This window comes from Thalassophryne amazonica, chromosome 5, assembly GCF_902500255.1.
Source record: "Thalassophryne amazonica chromosome 5, fThaAma1.1, whole genome shotgun sequence".
NCBI classification, from domain to species: Eukaryota; Metazoa; Chordata; class Actinopteri; order Batrachoidiformes; family Batrachoididae; genus Thalassophryne; species Thalassophryne amazonica.
Window position 1 is genome coordinate 52239822 of NC_047107.1, and position 19047 is coordinate 52258868.

At 42.5% G+C, this 19047-nt stretch overlaps 1 protein-coding gene across 1 annotated transcript in view; it reads right to left on the bottom strand.

The window, feature by feature from the left end:
* The window catches only part of pole (polymerase (DNA directed), epsilon), a 52570-nt gene that overhangs the window by 1534 nt on the left and 31989 nt on the right, over window positions 1-19047 (bottom strand). Inside the window, exons 36-44 of the mRNA XM_034169563.1 lie at window positions 18786-19006; window positions 16416-16620; window positions 15927-16100; window positions 15580-15705; window positions 13716-13848; window positions 13425-13626; window positions 4767-4898; window positions 4393-4586; window positions 3030-3230 (exon numbers count right to left, since the gene is read on the bottom strand). Of these exons, the coding sequence (XP_034025454.1) occupies window positions 3030-3230; window positions 4393-4586; window positions 4767-4898; window positions 13425-13626; window positions 13716-13848; window positions 15580-15705; window positions 15927-16100; window positions 16416-16620; window positions 18786-19006 (1588 nt within the window). The remainder of the gene's footprint in view (window positions 1-3029; window positions 3231-4392; window positions 4587-4766; window positions 4899-13424; window positions 13627-13715; window positions 13849-15579; window positions 15706-15926; window positions 16101-16415; window positions 16621-18785; window positions 19007-19047) is intronic.

Here is a 19047-nt window from a genome sequence, read left to right on the forward strand (position 1 = left end):
CGAGTTGCCTGTGGGGTGCAGTGAGCGCCTTGCATGGCAGCACCCTGACACTGGTGAGTATGTGTGTGAGTATATGATAGCCATCCCAGGGTGGTAGTTATAGCCAGGTAGGGGTCAATGAAGAATTACACAGAGGTCAAAATGTAAAAATGCTCCAATGATGTTGAAAACTACATCACATTTGTCAGAACATAAACATTGCAAAAAGGTATAGTTTGGACTATATCTTTTGGAGTTATGGGGTAAAAACTGCAAGAATAGTGACAAAGGTCTATTTTAGTTTGTACAGGGGTCAAATGTTAAAGTTGCTTCAATTTTGGTTAAAAAAAAATAGTGGTGCTAATTATTGGTTGAACTAATAGGATTAATAAATGGAATAGTTTTGACTGTGTTGAATGCCTGATCTCCAAAGTAAAGGTCAAACAATGTCAATGTCCAATGGATTCTATGACATATGGGGTGACATATGTCACCCCATAAAGTGATAACTAAGCATGACACATGGTGCAAATTATTCCCTTTTAAAACACTATAACTCAACCAATAAACTGCAGCACTCTTTACTAAAATTGAAACAACATTCACTTTTGACCCTTGTACAAACTAAAATTGACCTTTGTCACCATTCTTGCTGTTTTTACTCCATAACATTCAGTCACAGATATTCCAAACTATACCTTTTTGGAATTTCTGTGATCAGACAAATAATGTGGTATAGTTTTCAATATGATTTGAACATTTTTTAAATTTTGACATCTGTGTAACCCTTCACTAGCCCCTACCTGGCTATTGCTACCACTCTGGGATGACTATCATACGTTTTTGTGTAGCCCATGGTGCACTGAGGCTGGATTCAAAGTGTCGTTTAGTTCCCTTAAGTGGTACCAAAAAAACCTGCTTGGCCCATGGACTAATGTCGTTGTGGTAAAATCACAGTCTGAGTGGAAGAAATGCAGCTGCTCCGCGTTTACAGAGCCTGGTAAAGGCTCTGTAAACTGCTCTGCTGCAGAAAACAGGCTCAGTGCACTTTGGCAAAAACAATCCCTGTTTATGTTAAAGAGATTGGGGACCAAGTGACTGTCGTCTCTTCTCTGTGCAGCCGTGGGCCCACTGAACTGAGCGTCGCATCGAAGCATGTGCACAGCCGAGGTGGCTGAAAGTCTAGAGCGAAAGAAAGTGTGAAGGGTGGTTGAAGTGGCCAGCGAAGACAAAAAACAGTAATATCTGATGAAATCAGACCTACTGTGATTGACCATGTTCTTGTCCACTGTTTGAGCATGAGGAAGGCCGGACAAAGGGTCCAACCACACATCAGTAGATTCACTGTGTCCACCATAATCCCAAGATTTAGAGAAGAGAACAGGTCATTACCTTTTCTGAAATTATTGTATGTAAATGTTAACAGGAATTACTGTATGACTATAATACTGTACCACAGTATAGGTAAGTCCATTCGGCTGCTCCCTTGTTTGCACTCGGGGTCGCATGTTAAATTGCCACAGGTTTTACGCCGGATGCCCTTCCTGACGCAACTCCACATTACATGGAGATGTGGCAGGGGTGGGATTTGAACCCGGAACCTTGTGCACTGAAACCAAGCGCATTAACCACTTGGCCACCACCCCTGCTATCGATTCTCTTATCGACACCACTTGTGAATTTTCTGTGTACTAAAAGTAGGCTTTAAAGGTTTTCTATGTCAACATTTTATTGAGTCTTAAAGTAAATAAATATGAAACTGGTCAATGGATCCTTAAACTCTGGACCAAACGCATTAACCACTTGGCCACCACCCATACTGTACCACAGTATACTGTAAGTAAATACATATTTCAGTACATCACTTCTCCAATGTACTGTAGTATTGTAATGGAGGGTTAGTCTGTTTGTAGGCCTAGTATCCCATATATATTTTTGTACTTTATTTTTACCTAGGTTTACTGTATACAAGTGCTAAATGCACATGATTTCTGTTATTTTTTGTGCTGTATAAGTGCTACGCATAAATGCACAGGATTTCTGTTAGTTGTACTTTTTTTAAACTATGTACAAGTGCTAAATGAACAGGTTTTTTGTTTTGCAACATGTAAGTGAACAATAAACATTTATTTCTACAGCTTCATGTCCTGAGCATTGTATTTTCTATTTTTCTATGTAGTGTTTAGAGACTGCTCAGCAGTGTTTTTAATTCTGATTGTCTCGGGGCATGAATTGAAAACAGTTCAGTTTTGAGGTGAAAGTTTGGTTTTGCAAGAAGAGTCTGGGGTTTTGTGAATGTAGCTTGAAAATTGGGTTTTGTGTTCACAGTTTAGAAAAAAGAGCAGCTTTTGAGAAATGTGTCTTAGCAATTGAGAATAACTCTAATATAACAATTAAGTATTGTATTTTAAAACATCATGTAAAACATTGGGCATCTTCTTTTCATTCACGACCATTATTTTCATTAGTCAAGTTATTTCAAAAAATAAAAACAAAAGGAGTGTTTCCCTTTTGGAAAATGATCCAATCCATGGCTTAAAAGCTGGAGTCAATCAGAACCATGGTTTTTGTAATCCATGTCATCCCTAGCATTGACCATGACAGCATTACATAAATGCAGCTCATTTACTGTAATGGATGACCTGTTTAATGTAATAATCTGAGTGCCGTTGAGGACCGACTTACGTAATTTTGCCATATCCGGTAATAGCAATTGTATGCTTTGGCTTTAATACAAAACGAAGTTGTACTATTAGAGCATTTCATAATAAAATAGCTATCGTGATTATCAAGATGACTGGAAAGAAGCGAACTTGGGATAGAAATGTAAAACAAAGTGCATACAAGTATGTACACAACTATACTAGAATTGTAAAAAGCAAAACTGTTCCTTAAAAATTACAACCCATTTACAATTTTTGCTGAGATTGGTTATAGGATTTAACTGCATCAATGTATCAGTTTTCATCCCATCCTTACTTGGCATTTTGTATTGTACATATCAGTTTAAAAAAGCTACAGATGTCCCTTTCCCATTGATTAATTCTCACGTGTGCCACAGAGGGGTCCTTGCAGAGGTCAAGGTCACGACAGAAATTGCAGTGGTGGCAGATGACTTCAGGCAAAATGTAGGAGTTACAGGGATCACGGAACTGAGCTTCCTCTGAGAACTCGCCAATGTCCACGAGTCGCAGAAGGTCTCTCTTCAACTTGTTCACCTGGTTGATGATATTGGCATCCAGTGAAAGGACCTAAAGACAGAGAAGAAAGAAGCGGGATGGCAGAACTGTAACAGGGTTAAGCTTAAGACAAGGTAGACTTTAGACTTTTTTAAATGCCAGTCCGAATGACATTAACGACCAACATCACTATAAGATTGATATACAGCCAAGTGCTGTTTGAAGATCTGCTAGCACTGGTGCCAGTGTGTGAGGCGGAGCTACAGTGGAGGGCAGGGAAGTGGTGGCCAAATGGTTTGCAAGTCAGACTGTGATACCGGCAATCTGGGTTTGTTTCCCGAACGCAGACAAGTTTCCAACAGGTGTCATCACGACGTGTAAAAACGCAATTATTCTTAAAATAACCATAGAGCTTTCAAAAAACTTTCTTTTTTTTTTTTCACTCATATGTTAGTGGTTGGGTGAAGGCGTAATTGTCAAATAACTGTGTTTACTCTTTTTAAATCATAATGACAACAGAAACTACCCACATGACCCTGATCAAAAGTTTACATTCCCCGTTCTTAATACCGTGAAGCCAATAGAAATCATCGGGAACCCAACCAGGTCACCGGCAAGCTTGTGGCACCTTAACCAGCCATCTGCAATGTCCCGGGAAGTCTGCTGCAAGCTAACGGCATTAGACTCGTACTTAACACTGATGCAGATTTGTACGTGATCTGTTATCCTAAAGCTCACTGTGGCAGCGCCGCAAGCAGGCAGCGGAGTATTCCATCCCGTGAATAAGTGTCACCAGTGGTAAGGTCACTGAAAGCTTCAGTTCCACACCTTTTTGTGGCTTCAGATGACGTTTGCATTCCGATTTCTATCTGGAGCCCACCTGGAAACTGACAGGAACATGTGGACAATAGGCCTAACACACATCCTTGTGTGTACAGGCAGAGTGTACACATACTGTGAATCTGCTTCTGTAAGGAATATGTGAATAATTTGCTTACTAGGTTTTGCTTGTTTCCAGTACAACTGCACAAACACTGCACCTGCCCATAATTCTTTTTAAGATCAGCACATCCACAGGCTTACAGATGAGCTGAATTACATTTGTTATTTTAACAGTGTAGGTGTGGGGGTGTGACAATGACAACTGCCCTTTGTGCTGCTTTGTACAGGGTGTAAGATACCATAGGGCCTTCTGAGTTACCACTTGAAGTTAAAGTCAGCATTCATGGTATACCTGACAAACATATTTTATGAACTCCAGTGCTGGATTGCTGAGGGGCAGATGGGAACCAGGCAGGACAGGGAACATCTCAGAGGGCTGTGTAACATTCCTGGTACCCGTAACTTTCTTCTGGATTTTTTGAGTGATGGTGAAAAAGTTCTGTGTCAGCTCACTGGACACATAATCCTGAGAGAAGGAGATCATCCCTATGGGACAGAGTATAAACTCATTATAAAAACATCAAGCCAAGTAAATCTATGTGAATAAATTAGACCTAACGAATGTTGAAGTGAAACAGACATGAGCTGGCGTCAACTTGAATGAGCATAATGTTAAAGCATTAACAAATTCAACACAAGTCCTTAGTGACTGAAACAGTATCTTACCAGGAAGAGCACTCAAGTCCCCCACTGCCTGCTGGGAAATCTGGCTGACTCCCCGTCTCCTAACCGGTGTGGCTCCAGGGGTGTTACGCCTCAGCTCCTCCTTCATGCTATGGTAAACAGCTGCAATGTAGGCTGCGGCAAAGCAACAATATGCGTGTATAGCAGGGAATCGAGGATGTTGATCTTTGTATTAATTCTTAGTTAACTAATTAAAATGGCTAAGACAATTTTTTGGCATTATGTCGTTTGAACCGACGGTGCACTGAACATTAATCGTGAATTTTGAATTTCCAGATTTCCAATCAGAAAATTAATTGATAGCCCCCCTGAAATGAAAACTGACTGGGAAAATCTGATGTGGCCAACTGTGACATCCACAACAACAACAACAAAAAACAGCACTTTTAACTATAACACATCCAGACCAGTTACTGCTTAAAAAGGAATGTTAATGTTGTTATTCATATGAGCAGTAGCTAATCTAGCTAGCTAGCTAGTCATAAAGATCATCTTTACAGTGTTTACAGTTGTTAACCATCCCCAAAATAGTCCATGAGCCAGACCAGATATCGGTACCACCAAAGATGGCTAAATGTAGTTGGTCTAAAATGTTTATAGGGTCAACATAACTGTAAAAAGATGTGATAGTAATTCCAAATTGGTAGCTTTGTCAGTTTTTTTTATAAAAATGCAAATTCGCCCACTACTGTTATTCCATATTTTGGTAAAATCTGGAAATATGATAATGTTCTATCCAGAATCAGTTACAAATTGACTAAAACAATGTAATGGGTTCCATTTTATGTTTCCTTCAAAGGATCAAAGATCATAAATAGATTTACTCTGTTGTACATCAGTATATCTGAATCCAAGTTTAGTGTTGAATCAAAAGAAGTGGTCCTTAAAGCTGACAGGAAGCTGTTTGGTCAGATAATCCTTGTTGCTGAAAGCAGAAAGCTGCGCATGAGTGAGGTACTAGCTCATTCCCTGGGGCCTTTGCCATGGGCACTCGCTAATGGTGATGGGACTCTCCGTAAAACCAATAAAGCAGCCCTAGCCAGAGAACTGGAGAAGAATGTTTCTCAAGCTGAAATCATCCCAAGTCCCTCAGCAGTGATTACTGATGGAATGAGTGTGGTCCAGAAACTGAAAGGGAATGACAAGACCTTCTCACGGTTGGCAGAATCAGCCCTGGTCACTGTTCTTCATGAAGGTACAAGGAGCTGCTGCATTGATGTCGTTAATTAAAGATGCAGAAAGAGTCAACAGGGGTGCAGACACAGGGATCCAGTTCAGGAACATCACACCTGGGCACAACATCCAGCAATGGAGGAATCTGCTTAGCAGCCCTACTATCAAAACAAGCCTGATCAAGTTCCTGGTGGAGCAGTGGAAGGGACCAAAACAGAGAGAAACTTGATGGCAAGGTCTTGTATGTTACCTGTGAGCAACTCTGCTTCAAGATCACCAAAGACCAGTGGGAAGAGGTGGTGGAGCTCAAATACTCACAGGAAGAAGCTGACACTCATCTTCTGCTCTTCATGCAGCAGAATCTGGCTACAAGTCTGTAGTCATCACCTCTGAAGATACAGATGTCTTAGTTTTGGGCCTAGGGGTCAGCAGCAGTATCCCCTGTGCCATGTACCAGAAGAGTGGTACAAAGAGCCGAACCCGTTACCTTGACATAACCAGTCTAAGGCATGCACTGGGAGGTGGTGTGTGTGACACTTTGATTGGCATGCATGCCTTCACGGGATGTGACACGGTCAGTGCATTTGCTGGATGTGGAAAGATGACAGCCCTCAAACAGATGAAGTCTGACAAGCACATCCAAGAAGCCTTCACTGAACTTGGCCATTCTTGGGAGTTATCTACGGAACTCTTCCAAAAGCTGCAGGAGATCACCTGCCACATGTATATGGCTTCTACTCAAACTACTGAAGTGAACAAGCTTCGGTACCAGTTCTGTGTGAAACGGGGAGAGCTGCCATCTGGAGGAGATGTCTGCAGAGTAAGCCCTTTGTCCCAAACCCAAAAAACTGTGGTTGGACAACAGATGAGAATGGAAGGTGGCTATCCAGTGGATGCGTGGCTCACCTGCACCAGATATTGTGCTGCAGCTGCTCGCATGCAAATGTGTGCGGTCCTGCAAATTACCTCAGTGTACCTGCCTCAACAATGGCTTGAAGTGCACTGACGTGCAAGCTACAGAGTCGCAACAACCAAGCCAGTGAAGAAGAAACAAAAGTTGAGATACCAGACTCTGATGACGATATGGATGATGAATAACTTGCTGGTAATATTCCGGACACTCCACATTTTTTTTTTTTTTTAACTTAAACATAGACTACAGTTCATATACAAATAGAGTTTTATGTCACTACAGTTCCTTACATGTTTATGTGACCCTTTTGGTGTTCACTAAAGAATAGATTTTACATTCTAAAAGATACAGATAAATTGTGCATTCGCATAGTCTTTTCACGGGGTACGCCCATTTACGTAGTGATTACCACCATTAAGCTACCAATCTGCGACTGCTATCATATCAAAACATAAAGTAGAGTCATATGGCATGTCAAAAATACCAATGAGAATTAGCCACCTCAGGTGGTACCAATATGTGAAATTTGGGGTCCTGGCCCATGGACTAAAGTTTAAAAGAGACAATAAGAAAAGCTGACATTGTGTGCAACATTTGTACAATTTAAAGACGACAAATGAAACAACAGCCCTCAAGGAGGCAGACATGTTAAATCTATTTTGAATGTGGAAAACTCAAAAATCAACCAAGCAACCCAATCCAGTAATCCAGTTCCAGTGTTGCCACAATTACTTTGAAAAAGTAATCCAATTACTGATTACTCCTTGAAAAAGTAACTTAGTTACTTTACTGATTACTCAATTGTAAAAGTAACTAAGTTAGATTACTACAACCCCTGGCAAAAATTATGGAATCACCGGCCTCGGAGGATGTTCATTCTGTTGTTTAATTTTGTAGAAAAAAAGCAGATCACAGACGACACAAAACTAAAGTCATTTCAAATGGCAATGTTCTGGCTTTAAGAAACACTATAAGAAATCAAGAAAAAAGATTGTGGCAGTCAGAAACGGTTACTTTTTTAGACCAAGCAGAGGAAAAAAATATGGACTCACTCAATTCTGAGGAATAAATTATGGAATCACCCTGTAAATTTCCATCCCCAAAACTAACACCTGCATCAAATCACATCTGCTCGTTGACATTAACCCTATGTCATGAAATTGACCCTATGTGTCTTTTTGCAAGGAATGTTTTCACAGTTTTTGCTCTATGGCAAGATGCATTATCTTCTTGAAAAATGATTTCATCATCCTTAAACATCAGAAAAGTGTCCAAAATATCAACGTAAACTTGTGCATTTATTGATGATGTAATGACAGCCATCTCCCCAGTGCCTTTACATGACATGCAGCCCCATATCATCAATGACTGTGGAAATTTACATGTTCTCTTCAGGCAGTCATCTTTATAAATCTCATTGGAACGGCACCAAACAAAAGTTCCAGCATCATCACCTTGCCCAATGCAGATTCGAGATTCATCACTGAATATGACTTTCATCCAGTCATCCACAGTCCATGATTGCTTTTCTTTAGCCCTTTGTAACCTTGTTTTTTTTCTGTTTAGGTGTTAATGATGGCTTTCGTTTAGCTTTTCTGTATGTAAATCCCATTTCCTTTAGGCGGTTTCTTACAGTTCGGTCACAGACGTTGACTCCAGTTTCCTCCCATTCGTTCCTCATTTGTTTTGTTGTGCATTTTCGATTTTTGAGACATATTGCTTTAAGTTTTCTGTCTTGACGCTTTGATGTCTTCCTTGGTCTACCAGTATGTTTGCCTTTAACAACCTTACCATGTTGTTTGTATTTGGTCCAGAGTTTAGACACAGCTGACTGTGAACAACCAACATCTTTTGCAACATTGCGTGATGATTTACCCTCTTTTAAGAGTTTGATAATCCTCTCCTTTGTTTCAACTGACATCTCTCATGTTGGAGCCATGATTCATGTCAGTCCACTTGGTGCAACAGCTCTCCAAGGTGTGATCACTCCTTTTTAGATGCAGACTAACAAGCAGATGTGATTTGATGCAGGTGTTAGTTTTGGGGATGAAAATTTACAGGGTGATTCCATAATTTATTCCTCAGAATTGAGTGAGTCCATATTGTTTTCCTCTGCTTGGTCTAAAAAAGTAACCGTTACTGACTGCCACAATCTTTTTTTCTTGATTTCTTATAGTGTTTCTTAAAGCCAGAAAGTTGCCATTTGAAATGACTTTAGTTTTGTGTCATGTCTGTGATCTGCTTTTTTTCTACAAAATTAAACAACTGAATGAACATCCTCCGAGGCCGGTGATTCCATAATTTTTGCCAGGGGTTGTAGTTACTTTTTTTGCTACTTTCCCCAGCTGTCGACAACAACCCTCTGCCACCTCAACATGACAATGATACTTGTTTTGCCAAAACTCACTTTATAGTCACCCTTTCTTGACTTCAATGAAAATAAATACTTGTTTTATGAAAAGTTAAATAAAGACCTCTTTCTTGACCTCATATTTAACTGATGACAGCACTGTGACAGTAAAACTTGCAATTTCTAACCTACATTGTTTATAAATGTAACTCTTAAATTCTTTCTAACATTTAAATTCTCTCTAAACATTTTACTTGTCGAAATTATTATTATTATTATTATTATTATTAAGACTAAGGGCAGTTCAGAACCTCCATGTCCAGTAAAAGATCAAGGACCGAGACGTCGCCCGGTATGGCAGAGCCGGGGTCCCACCCTGGAGCCAGGCCTGGGGTTGGGGCTCGCGCACGAGCGCCTGGTGGTCGGGCCTTAGCCCATGGGGCCCGGCCGGGCTCAGCCCGAAAGAGTGACGTGTGCCCGCCCTCCTGTGGGTTCACCACCTGCAAAGGGGGCCATGGGGGTCGGGTGCAGAGAGGATTGGGTGGCGGTCGAGGGCGGGTGGCCCGGCGGCCCGGTCCATGCTCACAGCCCCTGGCTGTTGGGACGTGGAATGTCACCTTGCTAGGGGGGAAGGAGCCTGAGCTTGTGCGGGAGGTTGAGAGATACCGACTAGAAATAGTCGGGCTCACCTCCACGCACAGCTTGGGCTCTGATACCCAACTCCTGGAGAGGGGCAGGACGCTTCATTTTTCTGGCGTCACCCACGGGGAGAGGCGGAGAGCTGGGGTCACATTGCTTACTACTCCCCAGCTCAGTTGCCAAGTGTTGGAGTTCACTCCGGTGAACGAGAGGGTCGCGTCCCTACGCCTTCGGGTCGGGGACAGGTCTCTCACCGTTGTCTCGGCCTACAGGCTGAGCGGCAGTGCAGAGTACCCGACCTTCCTGGAGTCCCTGGGAGGGGTACTAGATAGCGCTCTGACTGGGGACTCCATTGTTCTCCTGGGGGATTTCAACGCCCACGTGGGCGGCGACAGTGAGACCTGGAGGGGGGTGATCGGTAAGCACGGCCTCCCCGATCTGAACCTGAGTGGTGTTCAGTTGTTGGACTTCTGTGCTAGTCACAGTTTGTCCATCACGATCACCATGTTCGAGCACAAGGGTGTCCATAAGTGCACGTGGCACCCTGAGCCGGAGGTTGATGATTGACTTTATAGTCGTATCATCTGACCTTCGGCCACGTGTCTCGGACACTCGAGTGAAGAGAGGGGCAGAGCTGTCAACTGATCACCACCTGGTGGTGAGTTGGATCAGCTGGGAGGGTAGGAAGCCGGTCAGACCTGGCAGGCCCAAACGTATCGTGAGGGTCTGCCGGGAACGACTGGCGGAACCCTCTGTCAGCGAGGTCTTCAGCTCCCACCTCCGGGAGAGCTTCTCCCAGATCCCAGGGGAGGTTGGAGACATGGAGTCCGAGTGGACCATGTTCTCCACCTCCATTGTTGATGCGGCTGCTCGTAGCTGTGGTCGCAAGGTTTCTGGTGCCTGTCGCGGCGGCAATCCCCGAACCCAGTGGTGGGCACCGGAAGTAAGGGATGCCGTCAAGCTGAAGAAGGAGTCCTACTTATCTTTGTTGGTAGGTGGGACCCCAGAGGCAGCTGACAGGTACCAGCAGGCCAAGCGTGCCCCAGCCCGTGCGGTCGCAGAGGCAAAAACTGGGGTCTGGGAGGAGTTCGGGGAGGCTATGGAGGAGGACTATCGGTCGGCCTCGAAGAGATTCTGGCAAACCATCCGACGCCTCAGGAGGCGGAAGCAGCTCTCCACCAGCACTGTTTACGGTGCTGGTGGGGAGCTGTTGACCCTGACTGGGGATGTTGTTGGTGGAAGGAGTACTTCGAGGATCTCCTCAATCCCATCGTTACGTCTTCCGAAGAGGAAGCAGAGACTGGGGACTCAGAGGCGGACTCATCCATTACCCAGGCCGAAGTCACTGAGGTGGTTAGAAAGCTCCTCGGTGGCAAGGCTCCTGAGTACCTTAAGTCTCTGTAGAGGGGGTATGGTTTGGGAAACACAGAATCTCATCTCTGCTGTTTGCAGACGATGTGATTCTGTTGGCTTCGTCAAACCAGGACCTTCAGCGTGCACTGGGGCGGTTTGCAGCCGAGTGTGAAGCGTCCAGGATGAAAATCAGCACCTCCAAATCCGAGGCCATGGTTCTCGACCGGAAAAAGGTGCTTTGCCCTCTTCAGGTCGGTGGAGTGTCCTTGCCTCAAGTGGAGGAGTTTAAGTATCTCGGGGTCTTGTTCACGAGTGAGGAATGGATGGAGCGTGAGATCAATAGACAGATCGGTGCAGCATCTGCAGTGATGCGGTCGCTGTATTGGACCGTCGTGGTGAAGAGAGAACTGAGTAGGGGGGCAAAGCTCTCGATTTACGTTCCGATCCTCACCTATGGTCATGAGATTTGGCTCATGACTGAAAGAACGAGATCGCGAGTACAAGCGGCCGAGATGAGTTTCCTCCACAGGGTGGCTGGGCGCTCCCTTAGAGATAGGATGAGGAGCTCGGTCACTCGGGAGGAGCTCGGAGTCGAGCCGCTGCTCCTCCACGTCGAAAGGAGTCAGTTGAGGTGGCTCGGGCATCTTTTCCGGATGCCCCCTGGATGCCTCGCTGGAGAGGTGTTCCGGGCACGTCCCACTGGGAGTAGGCCCCGGGGAAGACTCAGGACACGCTGGAGGGACTACATCTCTCGGCTGGCTTGGGAACGCCTTGGGGTTCCCCCGGAGGAGCTGGGGGAGGTGTGTGTGGATCGGGAGGTCTGGGCGGCTTTGCTTGAGCTGCTGCCCCCGCGACCCGACTCCGGGTAAAGCGGAAGAAAATGGATGGATGGATTATTATTATTATTATTATAAGTAGTATTAGTAGTTGTAGTAAAAAAGGCTTCAAAACTGGACCTTTAACCTAGGGGTGTTGGGGGGGCACATCCTTGCCCCACACCCCCATTCCATCTGGATTCGTCCCTGCTTTGGAGTTTGAGCACAAAGAATGGATAACATTTATTTATGCAGAAAACATGACCAGATTTACAGGTAAGAAATTTTTATTGCGTTTTCACATCATGTGGTCCTCAGAAAGAGAGTTTAGGTGCATTTGAGTGGAAAATAGTGTTAGTTGTTGACACGTCGCAGAGGATCAGCTGATTTTAACGAGCAGATACGGAGCGGCTCAGCTCAGAATTCTAAATAAAGGAGAAAAAAAAAAGCCTAAAAATTTCTTTGTAAAGCTCAGTGCAGGTGTGCTGTTGTCACCGCGCTTTAAGAGGTGAGGACAACCTGCTGCAGAAAACCGCGGATGAAAAGCTCACAGCTCGCTTAAAGTGGGCAGTTCAGTCGAACCCAGACCTCCTGCCCATGGACCAAGATTAATGCTGCTATTGACCCACAATGCAAAAATAGTAATGCACAGTGACTTGGAGAAGTAACTTTAATCTGATTACTGATTTGGAAAGATTAACGCGTTCGATTACTCGTTACTGGAAAAAGTGGTTAGATTAGAGTGGACAGTGATGCCGGTAACGCGTTACTAAGAATGTTTTGACAAGTTTGACACTTTCATCCCATACACTTCTGATGGCTGAGTCCAGGAAGTCATTGAAAGCCTGGATCTTAGTCTTGAAGCAGAACAAGTGCAAAGCCAGACACTCCATTTCCTCATTCAACTTCTCAAGGGATATAACCAGGGTATCTGTTGATTCCACAAAGACCACAGCATCTTCTGTGCAGTCAATGTCAGCAAACCTTTCCTCGTAAACAAGACCTAAATTGCTGGACCCTACCTGTCTACGAACAACCAGTTTGTGCAAGCATCCAACAGAGAAGGAGCAAGAACACATCCTTGTCAAACACCAGAAATCACTGGAAAGAAGTCAGAGATTCTGCTACAGCCATCTATAATGTCCAGCAACCACTAGGCATAGCACAAATTCTCATGATGTCCAACAGAGCTGCTCAGTCATCGAAAACCAGGTAAAGTAAATGTAATAACAACTTGTAGTCCTTTTCTTATCAATTACTCGATTAATCATAAAAACTGTTTCTAGAGAATGCTGAATTACTAAATTAATAATCATAGTTGCAGATGTCCATTGCTTGCCAAAGTATTGTGGTTGGGGGGGGGGGCAGCAAATGTGTAACACATTAATGACACTAACCTGACACAATCATAAGGAAGTATTTCTGACAGGAGGCAGTTTGGGGAAGGTACTGCATGATGTTCCAGTTGCTTTCAATCAACTCCTCCACCTCATCCAGCTCACCATCTCCATCATCTTCCTCATCTTCAGCGTCATCATCACCTTCATCCTCACTTCCATCTTCATCCCCCTGTCTTTTATTTTTCTTAGTGGCTTCTTCCTAATACAAGCAAAAAGTGCAAGTAGTTTACACAGCTGGTAACCAGTAATGTCTATCAACAACGATGAAGTAACTGCTGTTTGAAGTACCTCTCCATACAAGATCCTGGAGGGAAATTTGCCCTTCACACCACCATAGTTGGCCGGGTCCATCCACAGCAAGAACTCCCAGCACCGGGAGAAAGTGATCGACAAGGAGTGGAAGATTTCTTTGGAGTGTATGCTGAAGGAGAAAGTTTAAATCCATCTTTACAATGTGATAAGAAGAATGAAACAAATCAAGTATTACAGCAATTTTGGCTAAATACCCTTCCAACAGCAACTTTCAGGACTCATGATTCTTTCATAGAATTAATCAAAAGCATCCTCCAAAATCTCTTAAGTGTGATGACTAGACAGCTGGGGTTGTTTTTTTTTATTTTTATTTTTAATGAATTAAAGTAATTCATAGATTAACCACTATTATCTAATTGTGTCGCAAAGACACGTAAAATGGCAACTACAGCAATATATGTCGCACAATCACAGCAACATTTTAACCATTGCCCATTAGTTTTCTTCTTTTAGGGGAGATAACTTTTTAACTAACTGATTGACAATAACATGTTTTTAATTTAGTATTAAGAGGATCAAGCCTTAACTTAGGAATTTTTAAGATAACCTTTTAAAAATAATAATACATGTACATATGTATTCCATTTTATAAGAATGGTTTTTATACTTTGATGTATGCACTTACATTTTTCCAAAATTATATCTGGCAGAGGTTTTGTTTTTCTCTTGTGTGATTGTCAGCAGCATTATTCAAAAAGTAACAAAAGTATTTTCATAAAACTAGGCAATAAAATCTGGGTACTGCTCCTAGTAAGAGTGTAGCCAAGAGGTTGCAAGAGAGGTCTGAATTCTAATGTGGGCGCTTCTTGTTTCCAGCAGCACTTCAACACTCATTCATCACCATAGTGTAAAATATAACGCAATGCTAAAATACCCTCGGCCGTATGACCATGTACCTTTTAACGGTGTCTGGAGGAGGGTGTGCGTGTGCACATACATGAGCTTTTAAAAAGACCGTAAGTTACGTTTGACTGTGTGTGATGCATGTGCACACTGCCGTACATGTCTTGTAAATCACTCCAGAGGTGTTATCAAGTTACAAAAACAGCGTTTTCAGTTTTACAAGTGTTTATTTCTCGCTAGCTTTTACATAATATATGAGTAACATGATAGATTTCACAGAAATGCAGTGGTTTAGGAGCAGATTCCCCCATGTTGAATTAGCAGCCAGAGAGAGACCAGCCAGTGATGTCACACTGTCTGATTGCCTGTCACCCCGCTCCCAAAAAAAAGTGGCCTGTTGACCTCTTAAAATAGGTCAAAGTTAGCCATCTTTGAACTTGTCCAAGATCTGTGTCCTAAGAATGTTCCTTGTGAATTTGAAGACCCTGGCAGTAATAGGACTGGATGAACGATGAGCACGAATGGACAGGCAGACGGCCGCAAAGCCTTCGCAATAACCGATGGCCATATTTTGATGTCGTCGGGCAAAAATAAAAACTCTTATTGCTCTGACCAGATGTCAAACTCTGGTCCAGTTAGCACATCAAGCTGCTACTCCTCCCACTTTTGCAGGATGAATACATAACAATCAGAGTTTTTCAGTTACTCAGAGCTATGTGCAATACTGTCAACATCTTGTGCAAATGTCTTCAGTCATTTTGCATAAACATGTTGTACTCATTATTCTCACTGTTAAAAAAAAAACAAAAAACAACAACAAAAAAAACAATGTTTACCATTTTGGCACTCTGAAAAAACAATTTATTTCAGGATTAACAAAGTTCTTTCTTATTCTTACTCTTGTTTGCTTTTTAATGATACCACATAAATAATTAAGGTTAATAATTAAGGTTTAACATTCCATCGCTGACATAATGGCAGTAGGTAAATGGCTAACCTGTTGGTGATGTAGTCTACATAGCCAATGGCATCATCTATCCGCCGTTTCTTAGTACACAAGATGATCCTGTTAAAGTTTCCATAAACCACAGTGGAGCCAAGACGTTTGAACTCTGTGACCAACCTGAGAACAGAAAATGGTTCATGGAAAATAATCAGGGAAAAACAAACATACATACATACATACATAAAAGACTTCAGTGACTGTCTAATACCTTCTGCTTGATATACGTACAAATCAGACACAGCGTTAGTATGTATGAAACAGTTTTAAACCTGTCGTCAGGTGACCTTAGTGTCTAAGGAGGCTGGTTACTGCAGCAAATGGGCTCATGCGGCACTTACTGGAGAAACACTTTCTTCATCATGTTGTGCAGCGTGCGGTGGAGCGCAGGGTCATACAGCAGAGAGCTGGGTGAGTGTAGCCAGCGGTAGAAGTGCATCACCTGGTTGTCTGCGTACACATTGTGGTACTGCGTGATCTCCCTGACCCAGCCCACCACCATGCTCTTCAAGATCCTGCTCAAATGTCAGAGTAAACAGCTGGAGTGAGCAAAAACACCAACTGTCTCCTGATGTCTATCCTTACTCTGTGTGAATGGATGGTGTTTGAGACGAGAACAATCAAATCAGTAAATTTAATACAGTAGAGACAAGACTTTTGGAAGAAAGGGGGTGGGGGCATGAAAGTTGCAATTTATTTTACTGAACTAGTGGTATAATTATTCAATTAATTACTGTGACTCATCATATGGACTGGACAACTGACAGTGTACAGTATGTTGGAGAATAAAAATGACCATGTTCATGTTGTGTATGTTGATATTTACACACCTGAAGGTGTTGGAGCACAGGGCCGTCTCGTCATAGCTGGCTATGGCACTGGCACCCTGATTTCCTGACATCATATCCTCCAGTGAGGCCTGTTGGATCACGTCAAAACTCACACCGAGACTGGCTCCGCCCTCCATGTCATTGACATGCTGTGACTGGAGGATTGTGTTTACCGCCAGGCTTTGCAGGTCCAGCTCCACACACACTGAAAAGAATCCATAAATAAAAACATGCCTCAAAACACAGGTGTGAGTCTTCACTAAACTCATCATTTGATTATGATTCATCAGTCAACAATTCAAATGTGCAACTCGACAGGCCTCATGATGTACCACATCTTAAATTTTCTGTATTCCAACTGCGCACAGGCCTGTTGGCTGGCTATAGTGACTTTAAAGACTCCATATAGTGAAAAATCAGTTTATCTACTTTTCAGGTAAATATAGTTGAGGGATTCAACATTAACACAACTCTAGCTCTGTGCATAAAGGAACTACCCTGTTTTAAACAAATTCAGGCCTGAAATACCTTGTTTTGGACCTCCATGACATATGTCACAAAGGTCTGCTTGCTCTGTGAGACACAGCTGACTTTTTCCTTTTGGCAAATGTGTCTGTTAAAAGCTCAAACCTTCAGAATTTAGCACATTCCTTTAAAAGATATGTCATATGTGTGATATTTTCTCTCTGTAAAAATGACAGAGGTATTGTTAATATTAATAAACTGTCCAGAAAAACCATGAGTGAAAAGTGTGTTTTGCGGTTCATGTTTCCTCCACACTGTCTTTTTGCATGTTGAAAGTAAATGACTTTTTTGTTCCTCCCCCCTTTTGGGCCACAGCAGCCGGCCTGCTCCACTCGCTTCTGCTGAAGGAGTTCTGAGCTTACAGCCATCTGACTATGTAAGACAGAAGCTCTGGCTTGTTAATTTTTGGGTTTGTGATCCCATTTGATTTTAATCAGAAACCTTGGCGGTGCTTAAACTCTAAACTGGCTTATCAGTAGCTTATAGTACCAAAAGCTGTAACTTCTGCTAATTTTTTTGCAGTTTATCAGTTTAGCATTATAAAAGTTAACTTTTCAGTTAGCAGAGTAGCGGTTATTGAAGCTAACCTTTTGGTTAGCTGTGCCCACTACTGAATATGGGCACTTTAAAGATGGGGTCTGTAAAAATGTTTCCTCAGTTAGACATTGTTATGTCAGATTGATTTTGTTTCATGTATTATATTTCCAGAGTGTAAGTCAATTTTTTTAATTAGTTTGGGAGATGCTGCAACATATTCTGAAGCCACTCTTCTATAAAAATAAACTGCATTATCAACTATAGCAACATAATGGCACAGTCTACAAATGTGACAAGCTGAATGAGGCACTGTGATTCACACTCTAGGGCAGAAGAAAAAGAAGAACAAAGGTTCTTCGTCATAGAAAATGAATAAATTTAAGAAAGTGTAGTCTCAAACAGAAATACCACACCTTGGCATATAAAGGGAATATACTGTAACTTTTGTACTACTTGACACAACAGTTGCTTGGACCATATGAGACAACAAAAACAGCAAAGTCAAGTCAGCTAAGTCTATTATCTTTTACAAATGTTTTTATGTTACATACACCATGTTTCAAACTTTTAATTACATTGCACGCTTTCCTTAGCTATGATTATCCAGTGGCAACAAGAAGCAGTTTACTTGCATTTTTGCTTCAAACAATAACATTACCTTGCTCATTAGCTTCTGCTCACTAATGTGATGTTTGCAGTCAATTAAATTAATTTCGCTTCTTGTTGCATGAAGTGGTAGCACCATGTTTAACAAACAAATGTGACTTACATGTTTTTTTTCTCCTGTTCATGACACATTTTTGGACAGACTAATATCCCAGTGCTGCTAATATTCCGGAAAATACTGCAATTATATGTCTCAATTATGGTCCGTTACTGCACTAATGCAAAATCATGCAATTGATTTTGCAATTGATTTTGCATTAGTGCAGCAGGGGAGGTGATAGTGGTTAAGGCGTTGGGCTTGAGTCCAGAAGATCATGGGTTCAAATCCCCGCCTGACTGGAAAATCACTAAGGGCCCATGGGCAAGGCCTTTAATCCCCTATTGCTCCCGGTGTGTAGTGAGTGCCTTGTGTGGCAGCACCCTGACATCGGGGTGAATGTGAGGCATAATTGTAAAGCGCTTTGAGCGTCTGATGCAGATGGAAAAGCGCTATATAAATGCAGTCCATTTAAAATCAATCACTTGTATATTGTCTTAAAAACTAAGAAATATCCCGGCATCTATCAAAATGAAAATTTATTTTTGAGTCTTCTGCTCTGCCTTTGCATGAACCTGCTGCATGTTTTATGCACTGATTTGCACCTGTGGAATAGCATCCTTGTGCATTGATCTCCACTGAGCCTCTGTCATCACTTTCCATAACCAAGCGACTGTCATCAGCCTCTTTTCCACCAAGGTCAGGCCTGGCTGTGGGTGAAAGCCACAGCAGGTGGTTGTGTTTTCGCAGATGCCTTCCAAGGAACAAGTCTGAGCCAAAGATGGACACATCATGAGGCAAGTTGCCCACTGGTAAGTGGTAATACCTGGAAACAAGTAAGAATATGAATACAATACAATATCAAGC